General features: G+C 32.8%; 1 protein-coding gene across 5 annotated transcripts in view; it reads left to right on the top strand.

Annotated features, from left to right (window-relative positions):
* The window catches only part of CSMD3 (CUB and Sushi multiple domains 3), a 1,245,805-nt gene that overhangs the window by 1,179,544 nt on the left and 43,165 nt on the right, over positions 1-23,096 (top strand). For all 5 annotated transcript variants that reach the window (XM_082720053.1, XM_082720054.1, XM_082720055.1 and 2 more), the window contains 6 exons: positions 2,470-2,643; positions 5,841-6,014; positions 8,400-8,585; positions 10,515-10,688; positions 12,737-12,919; positions 16,810-16,986. In XM_082720053.1, the coding sequence (XP_082576179.1) occupies positions 2,470-2,643; positions 5,841-6,014; positions 8,400-8,585; positions 10,515-10,688; positions 12,737-12,919; positions 16,810-16,986 (1,068 nt within the window). The remainder of the gene's footprint in view (positions 1-2,469; positions 2,644-5,840; positions 6,015-8,399; positions 8,586-10,514; positions 10,689-12,736; positions 12,920-16,809; positions 16,987-23,096) is intronic.

The raw sequence follows: 23,096 nt of genomic DNA on the forward strand, positions 1-23,096 counted from the left end.
CACAGATTCCTATAACCCCTCCTTGGATTTGATTAATTTGCTAAGGTGGCTCACAGAACTCAGAGAAGAAATATTTTACTTAGTAGATAAGGGTTTATTACAAAACGATGTAATTCAGGAATTGTCAAATGGAAAGGGATACATAGGGCAAAGTATATGAGAATGGTACAGAGCTTCCATGCTTTCTGAGGCCCCCACTCTCCTGAATCTTCTTGTATTCACCAAACCAGAGGCTCTCTGAACCCTGGGCTTTTGATTTTTTTAAGGAGGTTTCATTTCCTGGGCATGATAGATTAAATCATTAGCTCCACTGATACCCAACTTAGATGAGATCTAAAAGCTACCTCGTTAATATAACAAGACACTTTTTTTTTCTTTTATCGTTTAGGAAATTCCAAGAGTTTTAGGAGCTCTGTGTCAGAAACAGGGACCAAGAACAAATACATACTTCTTACTATAAATCATAATACTGCAGATATCTTTATCAGTTTGAAAATTTCCCTTATATTCTAAATGTGTTGTTAGTTTTCATCATGAATTGGTACTGAATTTTGTCAAATGCTTTCTCTTCATCTATTGAAACAATCATATTTTGGGGCATCTGGGTGGCTCAGTGATTAAGCATCTGCCTTTAGCTCAGGTCATGATCCACGGGTCCTGGGATCAAGCCCCACATCAGGCTCCCTGCTCAGTGGAAAGGCCTGCTTCTTCCTCTCCCACTCCCCCTCCTTGTGTTCCTTCTCTCACTATCTCTCTGTCAAATAAATAAATAAAATATTTTAAAAAATAATATTTTCCCCCTTTACTCTGTTACTATAGCACTAACCATTTTACTCTCTCAAATTACAGCAGATAATTTTATGTACGTTTCTAGATTGGTTTTTCTAAAATTTTAAGGAGTTCTATATCTGTTTTCATGAAGGATATTGGTTTTTCATGTGTCTTCCAGTTTTACTATTGGGCCTGTGATTACCTCATAAAACTAAGAAATAATCCTTTCTTTTCTATGTTCTGTGAGTGTGTTTTTTTTTTTTTTTTCAACTTAAATGTTTGGTTAAAACAGTATAAACATTTAAGCCTGAGTCATTTTTATGGGAAGGATTTTGTTTAAGGATTCAAGTACTTTTGTGGGTGCCTGGGTAGTTCAGTTGGTTAAGCATCTAACTCTTGATCTCAGCTCAGATCTTGATCTCAGGGTCATGAGTTCAAGCCCCACATTGGCTCCATGCTGAGTGTGGAGCTAGTTTAAAAAAAGGGAAGAGGCACCTGGGTGGCTCAGTGGGTTAAGGCCTCTGCTTTCGGCTCAGGTCATGATCCCGGGGTCCTGGGATTGAGCCCCACATTGGGCTCTCTGTTCTGCGGAGAGCCTGCTTCCTCCTTCTCTCTCTGCCTGCCTCTCTGTCTGCTTGTGATCTCTGTCTGTCAAATAAATAAATAAAATCTTAAAAAAAAAAAAAGGGAGGGGGACATCTGAGTGGCTCAACAGATTGAATGTGGGATTCTTGATTTTAGTTTAGGTCATGATCTCTACAACATGTGGTAGGTTGGGCTCTACCTCAGCGTGGAGTCCGCTTGTCCCTCTCCTGCCTCCTCTGCCCCTCCCCTGCTCCATGAGCACACACACTGGTTCTTCCTCTCTATCTCTAAAATGAATAATTTTTTTAAAAAATGCAAGTACTTTAACAGATGAAGGACTATTCATATTTTCTATTTTATTTTGTGTTAGTTTTTGTATATAATTTTCAAATTGCTCTTTTCTTCTGAACTGTTAAATGCATTGGCATAAATCTCTCCTTCATATTACCTTATTCTTTTCATTCCTGTATGCTTGTAGTGGTATTGCTTCATTCATTTCTGTTACAGATAATTTTGTTTTCTCTTTTTTGTGTATGCTAGATAGAATTAGCTAGGAGGTTAGCAATTTTGTTGCTATTTTAAAAGAAAGTCATTTTTAGCTTACGTAATGTCCTCTGTTGTTTTCTATTTTCTATTTCTTTGATTTCTGTAACTATCTGCAATATAGCCTTTCATCTACTTTGGCTTTATTTTCTCTTCTTTATTTTGCTCTTCTTTTTCTTCCTCTTAAGATAGAATCTTAACTCATTGATTATATATCTTTTTTTCCTTTCCAATGGAAGTGTTTAACACTGTAAATCTTTTCACTAATCACTGATTTATCTGCATTCCTTAAATTTTGATATATTTTTTATTTCTACACAGATTGAAATGTTTTCTAACTACTTTTAGACCCAAGTGTTAATAGAAGTAACATTTTCTTTTAATTCCCAAATATTTGACATTTTGCTGAGTATCTTGTAGTTATCTTTATGTCATTTTATCATGTTTGCATTATTTGTAGCATGCTTGTAAATAAACTTTAAAAGTTTAGTAATGTTATATATATATTTAAAAATATAAAATAAAATTTAAATCACAAAATTAAAAATATTACTTTCTGACCCATTTCAGCGGGTCACTGTGGAATTCCAGAGCTCATTGTGAATGGTCAAGTCATTGGAGAAAATTATGGATACAGAGACACAGTTGTTTATCAATGTAATCCTGGTTTTCGACTGATTGGTTCTTCAGTGAGAATATGTCAACAGGATCACAATTGGTCTGGTCAGCTCCCATCCTGTGTGCGTAAGTAAGCATGACAGAAGTAATTAGAAGCCTCTGGTCTCATATAATTACCAATATTTTTTTTAGGTAAGATACACATATATAAAACCATCCATAAAGCCAAGAAAGTTTTAGGGTGTCTTACTATTTATGTTTTAGCATAAGGACAAGAAATTAAGTTCAGCTATACTAGTATTTAATATGAATATATAATATTTATAAATGCATATTCTTATATAGAAGGTATATTTCTGACAAATTTTAACTAACAAGAATTTGATTTTCTGAGATCACTGTGCAGCAGCATCAATATTATCATGATGTGATATTATGAAACTTTTTGTAGTGAAAATACTTTGGATAATTTTTTCCTAATAATTATGATGCTATAGCTGTCACATCAAAATCAGATCCTAATGGAGTGTAATTAGTGGGGAAAAAACTTGTACGACATGATATGAAGAACTACGGTTCTCATTTCAGTTCCATTACTGATCATATGAGCTAATGCAGGTCATTTAATCTCTCTAGTCTTTAATTCCCATATATATAAAGTGAATGGCTAAAGGTATTTATAATTATCTTTCCTTTTTTTTAAGATTTTTTATTTATTTATTTGACAGAGAAAGAGAGATCACAAGTAGGCAGAGAGGCAGACAGAGGGGGAGGGGGAAGCAGGCTCCCTGCTGAGCAGAAAGCCCCATGCCATGCTCAATCCCAGGACCCCCAAGATCATGACCTGAGCCTGAGCTGAAGGCAGAGGTTTAACCCACTGAGACACCCAGGCGCCTCTATAATGATCTTTCCTTTTAGCTTCAAAATCCATATTATTTTTAAATGCATGAAGATTACACATCTGATGTAATTATATTTTTCATAAAAGTTTATATGAAATATTTAAGATTTATTTAAAATTTTGTTTTACAGCACTCTTTTCACTATTTTTTTAAAGTTTTTAAAAAGATTTTATTTATTTATTTGTCGGAGGGGTGAAGAGAGAGAGCAGAAGCAGGGGGAGCAGCAGGAAGAGCGAGAAGCAGGCTTCCTCTTTGAGCCAGCAGACTGATGTGGGACTTGATCCCAGGACCCTGAGATTGTGACCCGGTCCAATCCTAAGGCAGAAGCTTAACCATCTGAGCCATGCAGGCGTCCCTCTTTTCACTATTTTAAAATATATACAAAAATGTATAACAATATGTAATTTGGAAATTATTTCAATAATATCTCTCACTGGTTCAACAAATATCTATCTTAACTTTTAAGTGAATTTACTTATTAACTCTCACATGAAAAATAAGTGGAATATAAAATAAAAGTTTTTTGTTATTATATTTTAAATATTGTTGCTGTGCTTTGTGGTTTCTGTGTATGGCATGGATTTTCCCATTGTGCATCTAATTTTGACTGTAATAGCACAAAAATAAGAATAGAGTTGAATATTGATATCCAAACCTTTTACTTATTTATTTAATTTACTTATACTTTTACAAATTCTTTTATTTTACTCAATCCACTGAATCTCCACCAACACACAGTGTTTCATATCACAATCTATCTTATTTTGGACAAGGAAGGCAATTATTAATGTATTCCTTATTTTATCTTTCTCCCGATCATTTCCATCCACAATTACTGACATTTATATTAAAATTGGTGTTAGAAAATGAGAATAAACACTGTAAATAAGCTGTAATTATAGCATCATATGATCACACTATAGAGATTCTGGAGGCTTCAGATAAATAATGCATGGGACTTTTAGCATGGATTTGCAGGAAATACTTCATTTAGTCTGTGACTAATTACATCCATATTTATGGATTCCATTGTCACATTTTTATTCAAACAACACATATTTATTGAAATTCTAGTTTCACAGGAAATATTTCCAGGTGTTGAAATTTAATAGAATAATAGACCATAGAGTTAATAATTAATACTGCTTTTCTAAGGGGGAGTGTGTGTGCACACACCCATGTAGGCATGTGCACATGTGACTGCAGATAGACTGATGATTTAAAGTCAGCACATGATGCGTGGGTCTGTCCTAGATTTTTTCCCCTTTCATTTATATTCAGGCATAGCCAACTAATACCACTGTTTTTCTTGTTGAATAATTGAGACTATAAAAGAAAATTGGTCCTTGGGGTAAAACTGGTTTCTTTATTGATAATTTTAACAAGAATAAGATGCAGTTAAATTTCCAAGTGAGTAGGTTGACATTAACAATACAGCTGAAAAAATAATTGCTCTTGGGTCATTTCAAAAGTACTAAAAATGACTGTGGTTTTTCGCTGTGCCCAATTATGAAGCACTATTACTGGAGTTGCTCTGATTAATAGAGTGAGATGATGCAGTGAAACAGTTCACAGAAATACAGAGTGTTTGGGAAAAGCCTAGCACTAAATACAATCTAGAATAGAACTACAGCCCTAAAAACATTTAAATAATTTATATGATACATTATTTCTAAGCAAAATTGTGCTAAATTACTGAGTTTCAATTATGAAGAAAATAAACCAGTACGATTGACAGGTTTACAGAGTGTTAATAATGGTATCTCAGAATAGTAAGGAGAATGCTACTACATCATGCATTATTTTTATTGTTTATAATATATAGCCACATTAACATTTCAAGCACACTTTGACAGTGTACTCTTCATAAAAATTAATTGTATAAATAACATTAAACTATTTCAAAATTAAATACAACACACTGCCTTTATGGACCTTCAATTCTTAAACTTGACTAGAAAAGGGAGATAGGTTCAGTTTCATTCCTTTCTGCTTCTAATTAGTGACATGAACTTGTCATGCCCAGATTTCTTCAAATTTCAGTATTTGTCTGAAAAAAAAAAAAAAAAAAAAAGAACAAAACAAAACAAAAAACAAAACCCAAAACAAAAACAAAATAAATGGAGAGAGGAAATAAAAATGTCCCATGAAACTTTAAACATCTCTGCACCACTTGCATGAAATGATCACAATTATAAATATGTGTCTCTTTACTAATATAATATTTTTATTCTATTAGACTATTTTGGCATTCTAAATTGTTCCCTTGCAAGAGCAAAATTACTTTAAATATATTTTCACATAGAAGTGGTCTTCTTTCAGTGCTGTTTGAAATGATTAAACATAACTCTCATGTGATAACGGATAACCAAATATTCTGCTTTGTGCTTCTCCTCTCCCCCCCCGCCCCATTGCTAATAGCGGTTAGCTGTGGTCACCCGGGTAGTCCAATTTATGGAAGAACAAGTGGCAATGGATTCAACTTTAATGATGTGGTGACATTCTCTTGCAATATTGGGTACATTATGCAAGGGCCAACAAAGGCACAGTGCCAGGCCAATAGACAGTGGAGCCATCCTCCACCAGTGTGCAAAGGTAAATGTCTAATTATATTCCCGTTAAGGGCGTGGTAATAATGGGTCTTTGTAAACATAGATGACAATATTTGAAATAATTTGGGAAGAATAATAGAACGTTTTTCAGCTAATAAAAAAAAGGATTTAATATTGATGTTCTCTCATTAGCTAGGCTTTCCTTTTTCCTTAATTTTTATCTTATGTTCTTAAAAGTTAAAATTAACAGGTTTTATATTTTGGGTGAGGGGGGCTTTAAAAATTTTTAGTTAGTCAACATCCAGGTTAATATTGGTCTCTGGAGTAGAATTCAGTGATTCATCACTTACACACAATACCCAGTGCTCATCACAACAAGTACCCCCTTTAATACCCATCACCCATCTAGCCCTTCTCCCACTGACCTCTCTCTGTCAACCCTCAGTCTGTTCTCTATTCTTATGGTTTGTTTCCCTCTCTCCTTTTCTTTCCCCTGCCCAGATATTCATGTGTTTTGTTTCTTAAATTCCACACACGAGTGAGATAATACGGTATTTGTCTTTCTCTGACTTACTTCACATAGTGTAACACACTGTAGCTCTATCCTTGTTGTTGCAAATGACAGGATTTCATTTTTTGGTGACTGGGCAATATTCCATCTCTCTCTCTCTCTCCCTCTCTCTCTCTCTCTCTCTCTCACACACACACACACACACACACACACACACACACACACACGCCCTCTTGTCTTCTTTATCCATTCATCAGTTGTTGGACATTTGGGCTCTCTCCATAGGTTGGCTTGTTTTTAATGTTGCCGTAAACATCGGAGTGCATGTACCCCTTCAAATCTATATTTTTGTATACTTTGAATAAATACCTAGTAGTGCAACTGCTGGATCGTAGGGTAGTTCTATTTTCAACTTTCTGAGGAACTTCCATACTGTTCTCCAGAGTGGCTGCACCAGTTTGCATCGCCACCAACAGTACAAGAGGATTCTCCTTTCTCTGCATCCTCACCTACACCTGTTGTTTCTTGTGTTAATTTAAACCATTCTGATAGGTGTGAAATGGTATCTCTCTCTCTTCATGGTTTTTATTCTTATTTTCCTGATGATGAGTGATGTTGAGCATCTGGTCATGTGTCTGTAAGCCTTCTGCATGTCTTTTTGGAGAAGTGTCCATTCATATCTTCTGCCCATTTCTTAACTGGATTATTTATTTTTTGGATGTTGAGTTTGATAAGTTCTTTATAGATTTTGAATACTAACCCTTTATCAGATGTCATCTGCAAATATTTTATCCTAAATAGTAGACTGCCTTTTAGTTTTGTTGATTGTTTCCTTCACTGTGCAGATGTTTTTCATCTTGATGAAGTCCCAAAACATTATTTTTGCTTCTTTCCCTTGCCTCTGGCAATGTGTCTAATAAGGAGTTACCAAGTTTTATTTTAACTGCTTAGCTTTATTATCTTGTACTTATTTTATTGCTGCATATAAAAAGTCATTAAGATCATTTTATTTGTGGCTTACTTTATAATTTTTTGAAAGATTTTATTTATTTATTTGACAGACAGAGATCACAAGCAGGCAGAGAGGCAGGCAGAGAGAGAGAGGGGGAAGCAGGCTCCCTGCTGAGCAGAGAGCCGGATATGGGCTTGACCTCAGGACCCTGAGACCATTTAAGCAGGGACTTAAACCACTGAGGCACGCAGGCACCCTGGTTTACTTTATAATTAAGGGAACTTACCTTTGACATTTATTTTTTCATATTTTTGGAGAGACCGAGTCCTCATTTACTGTGATGCCAACACTGGGGGTTTCTTTATTGATTTTTCTATAGAAATAAATTAAAGAGATTTTTGTTGTTTTCCCATTTGCAAAGAGGTATGATGTATTTTACATTGTCTGATAAAATACAACCAAATTACATTTTTCTACATTTTTAAAAATATTTTATTATTTATTTGACAGAGATCACAAGTAGGCAGACGGGCAGGCAGAGAGAGAGAGGGGGAAGCAGGCTCCCGGCTGAGCAGAGAGCCTGATGCTTGGCTTGATCCCAGGACCCTGGGATCATGACCTGAGCCAAAGGCAGAGGCTTTAATCCACTGAGCCACCCAGGCACCCCGATTTTACTACATTTTTTATGGTTTATAGCTTAAGGTATCATTCTTTATATCCGTTCTCAGTGGAATACTTAGGGAGTTACTATTGTTCAGAAGTTTTTGCAGAAATGTTTTCCTTTTTTTTTTCTGTTTTCAACCACATGGATTTCACTTCATTATCTATGTAGCCCATGCATTTATTCCTGGAATCTTTGGTTTATTTGATTAAATTTACCTTTGAAACTTCATTTCTAATGGAAATCTATATAGGTCTATATATACTATTCCAAACATAACTTTGAATATTTGTCATTTGTTTAGTGGTGAACTGCTCTGACCCTGGAATTCCAGCCAATTCCAAAAGAGAAAGTAAAATAGAACATGGAAATTTCACCTATGGCACTGTGGTATTCTACGACTGTAATCCAGGATATTTTTTATTTGGATCTTCAGTTTTAATATGTCAACCAAATGGACAGTGGGATAAACCTTTACCAGAATGTATCAGTAAGTAGATAATGTGAATTCTTCCTTGACAAAATGCCATGGAAGCCACACGGATATTTTTTGTCTTATTAATTATCTAGAGGTATATATTAGAAGGATCTTATTTATAATTATTACTTTAATTTAATTTTTGATTTTATTATTTCACTTTTTGAAACTATAGCCCCCTACATTCTGTCAATTTAATGCCTGAATGCTGTTTTTTATTAATATTAATGTAATTCTTTGAATTTGAGCTTTGATAAAGCAGATAGAATATGAAAAGCAACATCTGTTATATTCTCTGATATTACCATCCCAGAAGAGGCAGTTACATTTTAATTTTCTTTTGTAATAATATTTTAAATTTCATTTAAGGCAGTATTAGTCTTAATGTAAACATCTACCAGGGCTTTAGAATATTTAAGGATTTAGACAAATGTGTGACTTAAATCTTACTGATTTAAACATTTATCATATTACAGACACATAGACATATAAATGCAGTAAATGTTGATACACATCATCTTTCAAGTCAGTGAACATTTGAGTGCATTTTGTCATATGCTGTGTTGGAATTGTAGAATATAAATAAGATAAATTATAGCAGATATGCATAAAATTAACATGTATAGCAAGGAAATAATTATGTGAGAACATAGAGAACTGAACATGAATTTGAAATATTCAGTTAGTTATTTAATCTCAACTATAGCTATGTCTCAAAAAGGTGATGAATCATGACAAGAAAGAATAACTTCATAGACTGAAGAAGTAGTGTGTCAAGAAATCATTGTGCAAGTAATTTTGGGTTTTACTAAGTTTCTAAATTATAAAATCATCTCATGATGATTTTTTACTTAAAGGTAATTTATGTTTATATATTTTTTTAAATATTGTGACATCATTCATGCACTAATGAAGAAACAAAACTTCATGCCCTGTTCATTAAATTTCAGCTTCTGTAGCAAATAATTCAATTGTTGATCTTTTGCTTAAAGATCATTTTGTTTAAAATGTATTTCACTTCTTTTTGTAGACAGTCTGGTCTCATAGTTGACTGTTTCACTTACTTGACTTCATGTGGCTATAGCATTCAAGTTAAAAATCTTTCGTAAGACACATAAACATGAAGTTCTTCAGGTTTTCTTAGCTCTTATACTTTTTGCCTTTATGTTCCATAGCATCTCTGGTAGTGTGCAAAGTACTCAAGGGTTTTATTAAGTTTATATCCCTTTATGTGTCATTTAAAATTCTGGAGTCATATTGCACTCAATATTTTTCCAAGTTATAACTAAAAGACAGTACACAGTTACCAAGCTACCTCTAGGTTATAAAGAAAATTTGACATGAGGTGATATCTGATTCTGCTATATTTTGTAGTGTTTTAGGTAACAAGCCACTGAATATTTTCTTTATACAGCATAATTTATTCTTTATGGGTTGGGAAAGGGATTATTCTAGACTGCATTATTAGATTGTGTGTCACATATCCATCTTCATTCCTTTCCTTTACCTTCAAAATTCTTCCCTTTTAATTTCTGTATGGGCTCATTTTGAATCTTATAAGCATTGTAGGTCCTTGATTGTCCACATTACTCCTCTCTCTAACTTGCATATCCTTGTCCAGGCACATACATACTTTAAACTCATGCACATATGTATATAAACACACACTCACCACCCCCATGTGTAACAGACTTATACTCACTCATTTATGCTTGCTACAGTGTTCCCGCTAAACAGTGGTGAGAGGGTTAACAGGATTGTTTATGTAACTGTAACTTCCATTTTATTTTTTAAAAGCCAACTTTCACATGGATTTTTGACTTCTGGAGGCTAGGTATATTTGAACAGATAGTTTACTTCTTATTTATTTTATAGAACATGGTGCAGGTTGTTCGATAGGAGATATAAAAAAATTTTATATTCAATAATTATGTATTGTAGTGATTGACTGTGGACACCCTGGCGCTCCTCCTAATGCAGTCCTGTCTGGTGAGAAGTATACCTTTGGGTCCACTGTTCACTATTCCTGCACAGGAAAGCGCACCCTTCTAGGCCAGTCATCAAGGACTTGCCAATTAAATGGCCATTGGAGTGGATCACAACCTCATTGTTCAGGTACCTCTTAGAAAATTGGACAATGTGTGTTGGAGGGTACACTATTAGTGTTATTATTACTAGGAATATATACACAAAATAATAAAAAGAGATAAATACATTTTTTAAAAAATCTCATGAAAGAGGCTATAACATAGTTTATACATTTGTTGGAACACTTCTTAAGGCAATATAAATTCAGAGCACAAATTAAGACTCATCTTGTAGATGATAAATTACAGGTATATGTTTTGAGCTGTGTTGTAGCTAATGTAAATAATTAACTGATTTTAGGATGCTACTGTGTATATTGTGCTTTTGTCCATTAAAATGAACTGTTCTGTTTTAGTAGATACAAAACCTTATTTCAAGATTTTCGGTTAGAGTTCAGTTCTATTAAACTTTCTACACAATCAATTAATTAATAGAATACTTTTAAAATAAAGCCCTAAATGTTTTTATAAATTAAACTGAGTCAAGTTTTATGAAAGATGTTTATCTATCACTCCTGAGTTTCTATAACACCAATAGAGTTATCATATAATAAATGATTATTGAGCTTATTTAAAATTAATAATTTGTGGAGTATTTGATAACTCTTCTTTTCAGCTGTTTAAGCTACTGCTTTTCTTAAAAAATATCAAATAAGTTTTAGATCGGTATAGTTTCCCTATTTGATACTACTTATTATATTTGTTTTTACCCATCAACTAGAAGTTGGTGCTTATTTTTCTACCTGTTTTTATTTATATATTGCCCATTATTTTTATATTATTTTATCTCTGTGGAAATCATGTTGATGAATTACTAGAAGTTGTTGTACATTGTTTTCCTTTTAGGAGTAAAAGTTTTGAAATGGTTACTTATCTCCTTGTAACTACAATCTCATTGTAACTAGTGGTTAATCCCTGTGTACTGACTGCTTGGGACTTCAAATTTAACTTAGAGATTTGAAAAAAAAAAAAAAAACTATTACTTCTAATGTTACTATAAAACTGATATTAATGAGAATTAAAACTCTTATCTTTTAGTAACTCATAGTTAACCCAGATAACCAATTATACATAAAAACATAAACTTAGATGCATACATCCCAACTTATTAGGAAACTGTTACTAAATTGCAAGAAAAAAAATGCACATAGATATTTAAAAGTGAAGTAGTGATCTTAAAGTTTTGTGATCTTAAAGTTTTGTATGAGTAATATTACATCTCATGAAAATGAGGAGTTACAAGGAAGGATTTCAAATACACCGGGCATATCAAACAAGGCATCTGTACAGGCAGCATTTTTAATGTATATGTCTTCAACTTTGTCTCTCTCTTTTTCCTCTCCTCTCAACATGTAATAATACTGGGGCAACTATGATGATAATTATTTAAGATATGATAAAGGGACTGAATAAATCCTTAATACTAAAATCAAAAGATGAACACCTAGTCATGAACAAGGAATAAATCCTTATTAGGAATTTAAGCCAGACTTTTCCATCTTTGTTTATAACTTATTTATATATTTTCATATTGGAAAAGATACAATTCATTTATCTTTGGTCATTGGACATTGGTACAGAAAGTCAGAGGGTGAAGTTTTGGGTTACTGGTAATACTATATTGTAACATCTACATTTTCCAGCACACTACAGTTGTGATTTAACAAAAAAGGATTTCAGCAATTAGGAAATTCAATGTGCAAATTACCAAGTCTAGTTTTTAATTTTAGTTTTTATAAACCTGTTGACATTTGAGTTCCTAGTACTATCAGTTATAAATTTTCCATTAACTTGTTAACCAGGTTTCAGAAATACTAATGAAATGACCTTAACCTGTTTAATAGGCCCAAATATCAATACAGAAAATAACGCCATACTCTGCAACAATTTTCTTTTTCATTTAGGCTTTTTTTAATGCCTAGAGTCAGATGGGAAATATGAATTATGATTTCACCCAGTTTGTCATATTAAAATATAGCATGCACAGAAACAAAAGCCTATAAGACTGTTGGACTAAATCATGAACATAGGAAATGTTTAATGAAATAAATTGACTTAAACTGTACTGAATTTCAGGTGATGCTACTGGTACATGTGGGGATCCAGGTACTCCTGGGCATGGTTCTAGACAGGAAAGTGATTTCAGAACCAAAAGTTCTGTACGTTTTGCTTGTGATAGTGGTTATATCCTTCATGGCTCAGAAGAAAGAACATGTTTAGCCAATGGCAGTTGGACTGGAAGACAACCAGAATGCAAAGGTAATCTAAGCAGAAACGAAGTATATGGAAAATGTTGCGATTTAATGTGTATGCAATTTCAGTTGGTTACTACAGTTGAAATAACTCCTGCCCCATTCATCCTGTACCCAACCTTAGAATAAAGGCATCATCTTATAAAAGAACTATGATAGGTAATCATTATAAAAATTATCTCTCATGAGCTATATATGCACAAACACTTCATATCATAACAAACATCTCAATTCGAAAAGTTAAAAATATTTGCTAAAAAGGTTTATTAGTCCACCTTTATCATAGACATAATAGACATTGTATGGGTGAAATAATTGTTCTTAACATTGCCTCAAGATCGTTTCAGTTTTCAAGAAAAATATAGAAAGATGCCTAAATATATATGGGATTTTTACTTATAGAAGACAGTTACTAGTAGCTAAAATCCTTAACATTTTTAGTGTTTGAGTACGATTATTCATCATTCTGACTAGCTCGGAGGTAACATAATTAAATCTTTACCAGATTGACTAGAAAATGAAGTGTTGCTGAAAAATTATCCTTGAATTTAAATTGTTCTTTTTGAGATGACTTTAGTGCAAATACTAAACTTGCAAAAATATTTATGAAATTTACTTGATGTTATACCAAATGTATTGGTTTTATAAATAGGAAATAATTAGCAATAGAACCTTCTTCACTGTTTCTTGATTGATTATATTTCAGAATCTTTTTATGATGTTTCAAATTAGTGCCCATATTCTAGGAGAGACAGTTATCTTTTTTAACTTCACCAAATTTAATCTTAATTAAGAGACACTTGCAGCTTAGTTGCTATTATAGGGAAACTAGTTGAGAAACAATGTTGCTGAGGGAAAAAGAAAGAAAAAAAAATAAGACTATTTCTCAAACTTATTTTCCAAAGGAAAAAATCTCTATAAATTTATTGTACATGGCATAGATGATATCTAAGGCATCCCTTTGTTCAGCTGAACTGCAAAATATTTTTTAGATGAAATGTGTGGTATTGGCTTTGTCTTGTTTGTATATATATTGTGGATAAAAAAGAATCAGAAGTTATAGCAAATATAACAGAATTATCATTTTTCTTATGGATGGAACTCATACAAATCATTTAGGAAAGAGATTCTAGTAGATGAATGGACAGAGGAAATGAACAGAAAATACAGAAGAGCCAAAATAACAATTCCAACCCATAGAAAAAAATTCTACATAACTAGTAGTCAGAAAATTATAATTGAACATCAAGGCATCATTTTCACCTGTTTTAAAATGAAATTCTGGTGTATGTGGTGTAAAACTAGAACTTTAAAACATTTCTAGAGGTTTTTTTATTGTTATATTTTAGGGTAATTTGACAAAAATTCACACTTACTCATAGAATATAGAGAACTTTAATTTATTAATTTTTGAGGATTTTTTCCTAAAGAAAATAAAAGTATTAAAGAAAACACAATTGCAATGATGCAATTTTATGTTTCTTATTGATTATGACTAAAAACAACTGGAAAGAATTTGAGAGCAATAGGAAAAAATATTACATAAGCAGTTATATATTCACATGATACATGTATCAACAATAAGTATTAGATTAAAGGCCATGAGAAAATGTATATAATGTAAAACAGTTAAAAATTAAGATTCAGAATTATGCACTCTAGTAAAATCAAGGCAAATGGTATTTATTTCAGACCATGTGTAAAAGGCAATACATAAAAATGATACTACAACAGAGTGGTGGAATTTGTAGTATTTTTATTTTCTTTATTCCAAATGTTTGGTAATATTATATTATGTTAGTGACTTACAGTAAAATATTAAAGCTTTCATAGATCATATGGATGTGATGAATAAAAGATATGTGAAAATAAAAATATCAAATAAATTTGCTATTTAATAAATAGAAAAATACAAATTTAAAGAATATACAATTTGGACAAATGACAAGGATTTTTAAAATGATGGGGATGCCCGGATGGCTCAGTCAGTTAAGTGTCTGCCTTTGGCTCAGGTCATGATCCCACAGTCTTGGGATCAAGTCTTGCATTGGGCTCCTTGCTCAGTGGAAGCCTGCTTCTCCCTCTCCCCCTGCCTGCCACTTGCCCTGCTTGTGCTCTCTCTCTCTCTCTGACAAATAAGTAAATAAAATATTTTTTAAAAAAATGATGGTGCCTGATGTTGCAGATCTGGGAAATATTAGACATATTTTTGAAATTAAAAATTATCTAGGCATTCCATTTCCAGAAATTTATCTTAAAAATATGATACGAGGGGCACCTGGGTGGCTCAGTGGGTTAAAGCCTCTGCCTTCGGCTCAGGTCATGATCCCAGGGTCCTGGGATCGAGCCCCACATCGGGCTCTCTGCTCATCAGGGAGTCTGCTTCCCCCCCCCCCTGCCTGCCTCTCTGCCTACTTCTGATCTCTGTCTGTCAAATAAATAAAAATAAATAAAAATATATGATATGATATTACTTATATTTGGGATTTAAGAAACAAAACAAATGATGATAGGGGAAAAGAAAAAGGGGGACAGCCAGAAAAAGCCTCAACTATTGAGAAAAAAACTCATGGTTACCAGAGGGGAGGTTGTGGGGGGATGGGTTGAACAGGTGATGGGGATTAAGGAAAACACTTGTGATGAGCTCAGGGTATTGTATGGAAGTGTTGAATCACTAAACTGTACATCTGAAATTAATATTATACTGTATGTTAACTGGAATTTAAATAAAAGCTTTTAAAAAAATTGGACTAATGTACACAGTTGTATATATGGCTAGAGTATATTATTCATGTTTTTCAAATCCTTCTTGTGTTGTGTCAAGGATCATGGTACATAACAAATAAATATAATCAGATTGTTATTTTAGGCAGGCACTTATGAATATAGAAGAGAGTAATTACTCTTGACAGCAGATAAAAATGTTTAGTATATCATATGTTCTCCTGAAGGCTGGAGAGTAACTTTTTACCTGGGTCTTGACTTTGTTGTATATGTAAGAAATGTGTACATTTCCCAAATACACATACACACAGAAATACAAAGGAATGGCAAAAGAATGGCAAAATTAAATAAGATGCAGCGAGTGATATAGATAGTACTTCTGAAACTGTAATTACATTCCTTATTGATAGAGAAAATTGTAAATTCTATAAAATACTAAAATACCTTTTTATATTAGAGCAGAATTTAGTATTACATTTGACACAGATTTGCTTTTAAGGTATTTAAAAAATTCACTTATGGTATTAATGGCAAATAGCTAAACATAATAAAGAATAATTAATCATATAAGGCATTTGTGTTTGTGACTCTTGTTTAGGATAAGTTGCAAACTTAGTTCAAAATATTCCTAGAATTTAGTTACTTTGTTTTTATTCAGTTTGTTTTTTGTACACTTTGGCCCAGAAATAGAGATAATAAAGTTTTAATGCAAATCAGTTATATAATTACATAAATAAAAATATACATGGATGTTTATAATGCTTAAATTATCTATTTTATATCCATCCTCCTAGAAGTGTAATTAGAATAAATCTCTGTTGCATCTTGTTGTTACATCCACTCTAATTTTACATGAGCTGCTTTTTAGGCAGACTTAAATCCTTCTTGGGAAGATTTTATAGTACCCAAGAGCAATACTCAAATAATTACTTCACTTTGTAAATTTTTTACCAAAGCTACTAACAAAAGTCTTACACCCCAGTAATTAATCTAATAGAATCAATATAAATTCATCTTGACTTTCAACTCTGTATAAAAGATAAGCCAATGCTTATCATAGAAGATTTTCTAGCTCCTCTGGATAGTTTGAAACAATCATTTAAGTCACTATTTTTTTGTGAGAGGAATTCTAAAACCATTTTAATATATACTCTGACCCATTTTGTTTTATAGCTGTACAGTGTGGTAACCCAGGAACCACAGCCAATGGAAAAGTCTTTCGGATTGATGGCACCACGTTTTCCAGTTCAGTTATTTATTCCTGTATGGAGGGATACATCCTTTCTGGACCTTCTGTTAGACAGTGCACAGCCAATGGAACATGGTCTGGAACTTTGCCTAACTGTACAAGTAAGTTTCCTCTCATTATATTAAATAATCACTAGTTCTGTGAAAAATATTTGAGTGCATAAATGTGTATGTGTGTGTTTTGTAAATCAATCAAATCGTGGTGAATATTGGTATTGTCTTTCCAATTAAAAAATGGTAGTTGTGTTACAGTTAGAAGTCACATTAATGACCTTAAGAATCTGCTGACTTACCAAAGTACTGCAATTGGCAGAGGAAAGAAGAATCACAGCAAATCAGTGCTGTTAAATGTAATATAACAGTTTTTTTTTTAAAGAACAGAGATGAATTATCACCTTAATAGAAATTAAATATACAAGGAAAACAAAATTTCAATCTAACTCACATCAATAACTGACTTGGTTTTTAAAATTTGTAAATCAGGAACATGTTGCTTCCAAGAAGCAGAAAGGTATCGGGCCTCTTTTTTTTTTTTTTAAACGTTACAGTGTAGCGAAGGTCAATAGTTATTAACAGTGTCAGTGGTGGAGCAGCCCTTGCCTGACCTGATAGTTCCCAGAAATTCAACTGAAAAGATAAATCTTATACTGAGTATGGATCATTCCTTTTAATAATTTGGCTCTTTTGTATTTGTATTTCCTGAACGACTGGCTCAAATGAATCACCCAGATGAAGATGCTATCAAAGTCATGTCATATCATGTTATATCTGTGTACCTGGAGAAAGTCACTTGTAGTTACTCTCTTGCCAATTAAGATTGCGTGCAATGACCTGGCTGTTGAGGTGCCTCATGGGTATTGATCTTTTCAAAGGTGAAGGCAGATGATAGCTAGGAGACTATTGAAATAAGCATTGAATAGAACATATTAGCCATATCTATAAAAGCAAAACACTTACCAGGTGTTGAGTGGAGTCAGTAAAAAGTAATATTCCTGGCCCTGTGTCAGCCTCAGATAATGTTACATTGAATCTCCTGGGCAGATCCTCACAGACTGAGCAGTGTTTTGATGAATACTCAAGGAGCTCTCTCCCTAGATCTCTCCTAGATCTCTCCTTTTTTTCTGTGCATGTTCTCTCTGGTACTCTGTTTCAAATTCTATCTGTTTTGTTGTCTCCTGACTCTCATATCCATCTCTTCAACTCAGGGAGTCAGCTGGGCTCTGCATGGGTTTTTCTCCCTGTGCCAAAGCCTGGACATTCTTTTACGGCAGTAAGATGGGGCAGTTGGAGGACTCATTTGCTTTTGTCTCTCAAGGATCACTGTGTTCTGTGCTTTGCTGCCTGATGAAACCTGGTCGGTCTTTTTTTTCCTTCCTTCCTTCCTTCCTTCTTCCTTCCTCTCTCTCTCTCTTTCTCTTTCTCTTTCTTTCTTTCTTTTTTTCTTTTCTAGTTGTTTTAGGTGGAGAATAAATTCTCCCTGATTTCTCCACTTTGAAGGAAAGAAATCCTTTTGCTTACTTTGCAAATGTCTCATTTGTTTGGTGATGCTTAAAAATCTAACAATTAGCAGATATGCTTTACTTTCCATACTACACTATCCCATTTGAGCCTTTAGAACTGTAACTGCTATCTCTTAATCATCAGCTCAAATGACATATTTTGGTTAAGCCTTCTCAAGACACGTCTTCCTCATATCCCTTTTAGCTAAAAGTGCTCTCTCCATGCTGTATAGCTTTTTTTCTTTCTTTTTTTTCTGAATGGCAATGACTTATACTGCTAAACCATAAACATCTTTTTGAAAAAAAATTGAATTGAATTTAATTTTTTTTCAGTGTTCCAAAATTCATTGCTTTAAGCTGTAAATGTCTTAGAACAATAGTGACCAGATCTGTTTATCCCAGTGATTTTCTAGGGTGGAGCACAGGACTGAAATGTTGGCTCACTGAAATATCTCATTTGAGTTTTATTTTAACTATGACTATACATGACTTATAATTTCATTCCACTTTAAAATGTTTATAGAAAGGGCTTGTAATTTTGTAGATAATAGAACACATAGATTCTGGAAGATAGTATGCATTTAATATATAATTATCAAATAGACTGAGATAATGAATATATTCAGAGTAAAGGAAATCAATCAAGTAACACAGCTTCTTTTTCTCCCCACAAAGAATAACAAATTAATTTAGTCAAGGATAAATACCTAAGTCTTTTACTAAAGATGCTAAACTTCTATAATTTAAGAATCTAAGATATTGATAATGCTTATATGTGGTTATCAAACTGAATCAGAACCATTGTCTCAGATTTCTTCTCATTAAATTGCAGGGGAAGTCAATTTAAACACATATTGAAAGAACCATGTAATTTTAGATCTGGAAGAGATTGTATCATAGACTTGTACATGTAGATCAGGAAACTGAGATACCAAATTATTTAATTGACTTACTGACTACTGTCAGAGCCCACTGCTGAACAGTTATTTCTACTCATACATGGATGGAATTTTCCATTCAATTTAATTATTTCCTATATATACCAGAAAGGTTAAGTTCAAATAATAAATATTTATAATAAATTTTTAATTAACATAATTGCCTTTTGTAGGTACTTTTTTTTTTAGCATCTAAACATAAGGACCTATATAAGAATTTGAAATGAATTAAATTACATATAAAGAAAATTTAAAATGCTTGAACTAAATTTCCAAACCAATGCCTTAGCAGCAGTTTTTTTGGCAAACCCACCTAAACAAAACAAAACTTTCCTTTTTTTGCTTTCCAATCAAATTGTTATTATTTTTACTCATAAAAAATAATATCTGTCACTCAGTGTTTATTGGTCCTTAGGATTTGTGCTAAGTAATTTACACAAATTCTCTCATTTATTTCTAATAACAGATTTATGAAATAAATACCATTAGCCTTTCTGTTTTGCATTTGAAGAAATTGTATTTTATAGAGGAAGCACAAATGTCTTCTTCAGGGTAACACAGTATACATAGGATCTAAGACTTAAACATGTTTATTTGACTCAAGTTCATCTCATTCTTTCTTTTTGTATTTTTCCTTCTCTTTGTTTTCTTGCTTTATTTTCTATCTTCCCTAGAATGGTCAAGCATATTTGACATGGCAATGTAGGACAATACCTATAATGCATATGAAATTGTTTCATTAATTTATAGCCTACTCTTCTCTAAATTTTTTCAATTTCTCTGCATTTACCAATTTGAGTTTTACAGAGTTATATCATCTCTTAATGAGCTGGCCACTTGTAAGATTTATTTTTGTTCAACATTCCTTTCTGCTTAAAATTAGAATTTTTCTATATATCTTGTCAATAATTTTATTTGTCTCAAGATGAATGTCCAAACATAAAGTGCAAATATATGTTAGTAATAAATTTTTAAATCTTGCAAGAGATGAAATATTTTGATGTGATGAGTCAAAGGGAATGAATCAAGCTACAGTTGAATCACATACGTAATCAATGACAAAGTGGAGCTGCTAGAATTAGAATAATATCAGCTGAAAGAGATAAGATCACCAAGACAGATGATCTGATCCATGTTTCCATATAGGATGATTTGAATATGAATTAAGAGGGACACTTGAGGAAATTAATAAAGCCCTTAAAATATAGGTGAATGAATTATCCATTTACAATGTTGTGGTGAAAGTAAAAACAAAAAGAATTAAATTCTGGATTAAATTAAATTTATTAGATGTATTTATTTTTTATTTTTATATAAATTTTATATAAATTTATTATTATTTATTAAATTTATTTATTTAATAAATTTTAAATTAAATTAAATTTGGATTTTTTTAAATCTTTTTTAAGATAAAATTTTGGTCACTCTTTTTCTCCTGGGCTTGTTATCTCTAGGAAACTGCATAGTGAAAATCAGAATGGTCATCTAATTTTTAGAATGTAATTTTATTTTTTAGCTTATAGCAGTCTATTTTTTATCTGAAAATATAGAAATGTGGCTATATAAGGTAATCATACTACTTATGGATTCAGTTAATAAAAAAAACATTTACATAAACTCTATTATCTTTGGGTAGTTTCCTAGGATCTGAGAATAATGAGTCCAGTAAGTAAGATCTCTGGTCTCTAATATTTCATAGGGTGGTGAAATAGCATCAGTATTCCAAGAAGTTTCACCCTTTTGAGCATTTTCCACCAGACTGATTTTGCAAATGTACATTCATTTGCTTGATTGGCCAATAGAAACACACATATATTTTCTTGATTGGCCAGTAGAAACACACACACACACACACACACACACACACACACACACATTCTTTTTTCTGTTCTTAAAAAAAAAAAAAGAGCAGTTCAATCAATCCCATGGGTAAATTTGACTTGTTCATTTTAATGATTTTTGGAAAAAAATTTTGGAATAAACACAATTTAATAATAATAGTAATGCCCCCGTCCTCCTTGGTGCGTACCTAGCCAGAGTAGAGATGTTAGTAAAAGGGTAAATTTTCCCTCACATAAATTCTACCTGCTAATATTCAGCCAGGTTAAGATTATAAATGAACGGAGAATAACATATTTAATTAATTTTTCTCTAAAAGATGCCTCGCAAACAAGAACTCTTTCCCTCTTCTCCAGACAAGTCCTTTATGAACCCACTGCCAGTTCTGGAGTGGGAAGCTTCCCCTAAATAAACTAGTTTTGTCTTGGGTAGGTAAAAGAATATATCATACGATCAAGGTCAACTTTGGCAGAGGAATTATGTTGAGAAAGATCCATGAAACTAAACCAAGCTGGAAGGAAGATATTTGCCGTAATACCAAGTTCATATAAGTACTCTGATTGTACAATTTAGTGAAGTTCTTTTCTGTGATCTTTAGAATGAGAGAAAATATCTAAAACTAAGCACACGTTAAAAGTCATTTAAAAAATGTAGTAAAGGATTCTTACCTTTTGATGTTTTAACAGCCAGAGCCACCTTTGATACCCAAGACACGTAGTGCGTGTAGTATTTAAGGAAGAAGATACAGTCTGCACCAGGACAGGGCTTGTCAAGGGCAGTAAGGATTGGCTTTCAGGGTGAAAAAGAAATACATTCATTTGTTTCTTGGAATTTTTTTTTTTTTAACCCACTAGGATTCCTTCCAAAATGATTAATGCCCTATATCTGACAGGTCTTGGCATTTGGGCCAAGGACAGCATACTCAGTCAGATCCAGTGATAAATGAATCTGAGGCTTTTGTTCCAATAACCAGGAACAAAATCCTTCCTGGATCTTTGTTACCAAACAGAATTCTCCAAGACTTTTCTTTCTTTCTCTTTTGTAAAGAATGGTTCAGGGAGACGGAGCTACTCTCGCACAGGAGAAAGCTGGAGAAGATATCCCAGCGTGAAACTGGGTAAAGTGAAGCTAAAAAAAAAAGTCATCTAAATCTCCTTATGGAGAGAGAGCTATCTCACAGTGCAGTGGTTCTCAGACAGGGGTGATTTTGCTTCCCAGGGGATAGTTGACAATGTCTGGAGATATTTTTGGCTGTCACAGTGTGGGTGAATGAAGTGTGCTATCAGTATCTAGCAAGTAGAGGTCAATGCTAAACATTCTCAATGCATAAAGCAGCCCCCTCCATTAAAAAATTAGTTAGTACCAAATGTCAGTAGTGCCAAGGTTGAGGTTGAGAAAATCTACTGCCAAGATCTAAAAAGGAAACCAGTGTTTGAATTGGGAGATTATATAAAACCAGAAGCATTATCAGAGAAATGATCACCTTTCTGGTACTTTGTTCTGCTATAGTAGAATTATTTTATGAACCTAAAACCTGGAAAAGCAAATGTGTGATGATGTCTGGGTGAGAATTTCCATTACTGCATGTCTCTAATAGGAAAAAAAAAATGAGGTTAACTCAAACATCCAGAGTTTAGTTACATAAACTATATTGCATGTATATCCAAGTAAGGGAATAAAAGTGTGGGCAATGTGACCCTATTTTATTTAAAAATGCATATTTATAATCCTCACTTAAGAAGTTAAAAGAGAAAGTGGTTTTGAAGTGGCATAGACTAGAATTACGACAATTATGTTTTATTTTTAGCATAGAGATTATCTACTTAGATTTATCATAAATGATGCCACATGGGCATCAATTGCATGATAAAAGCTAATAAGAAAAAACTCCCAGAAAAACAAATTCAAACCTTTAAAACAATGTATATTTTTTTGA

This window comes from Mustela nivalis, assembly GCF_964662115.1.
Source record: "Mustela nivalis genome assembly, chromosome: 2".
Lineage (NCBI taxonomy): Eukaryota > Metazoa > Chordata > Mammalia > Carnivora > Mustelidae > Mustela > Mustela nivalis.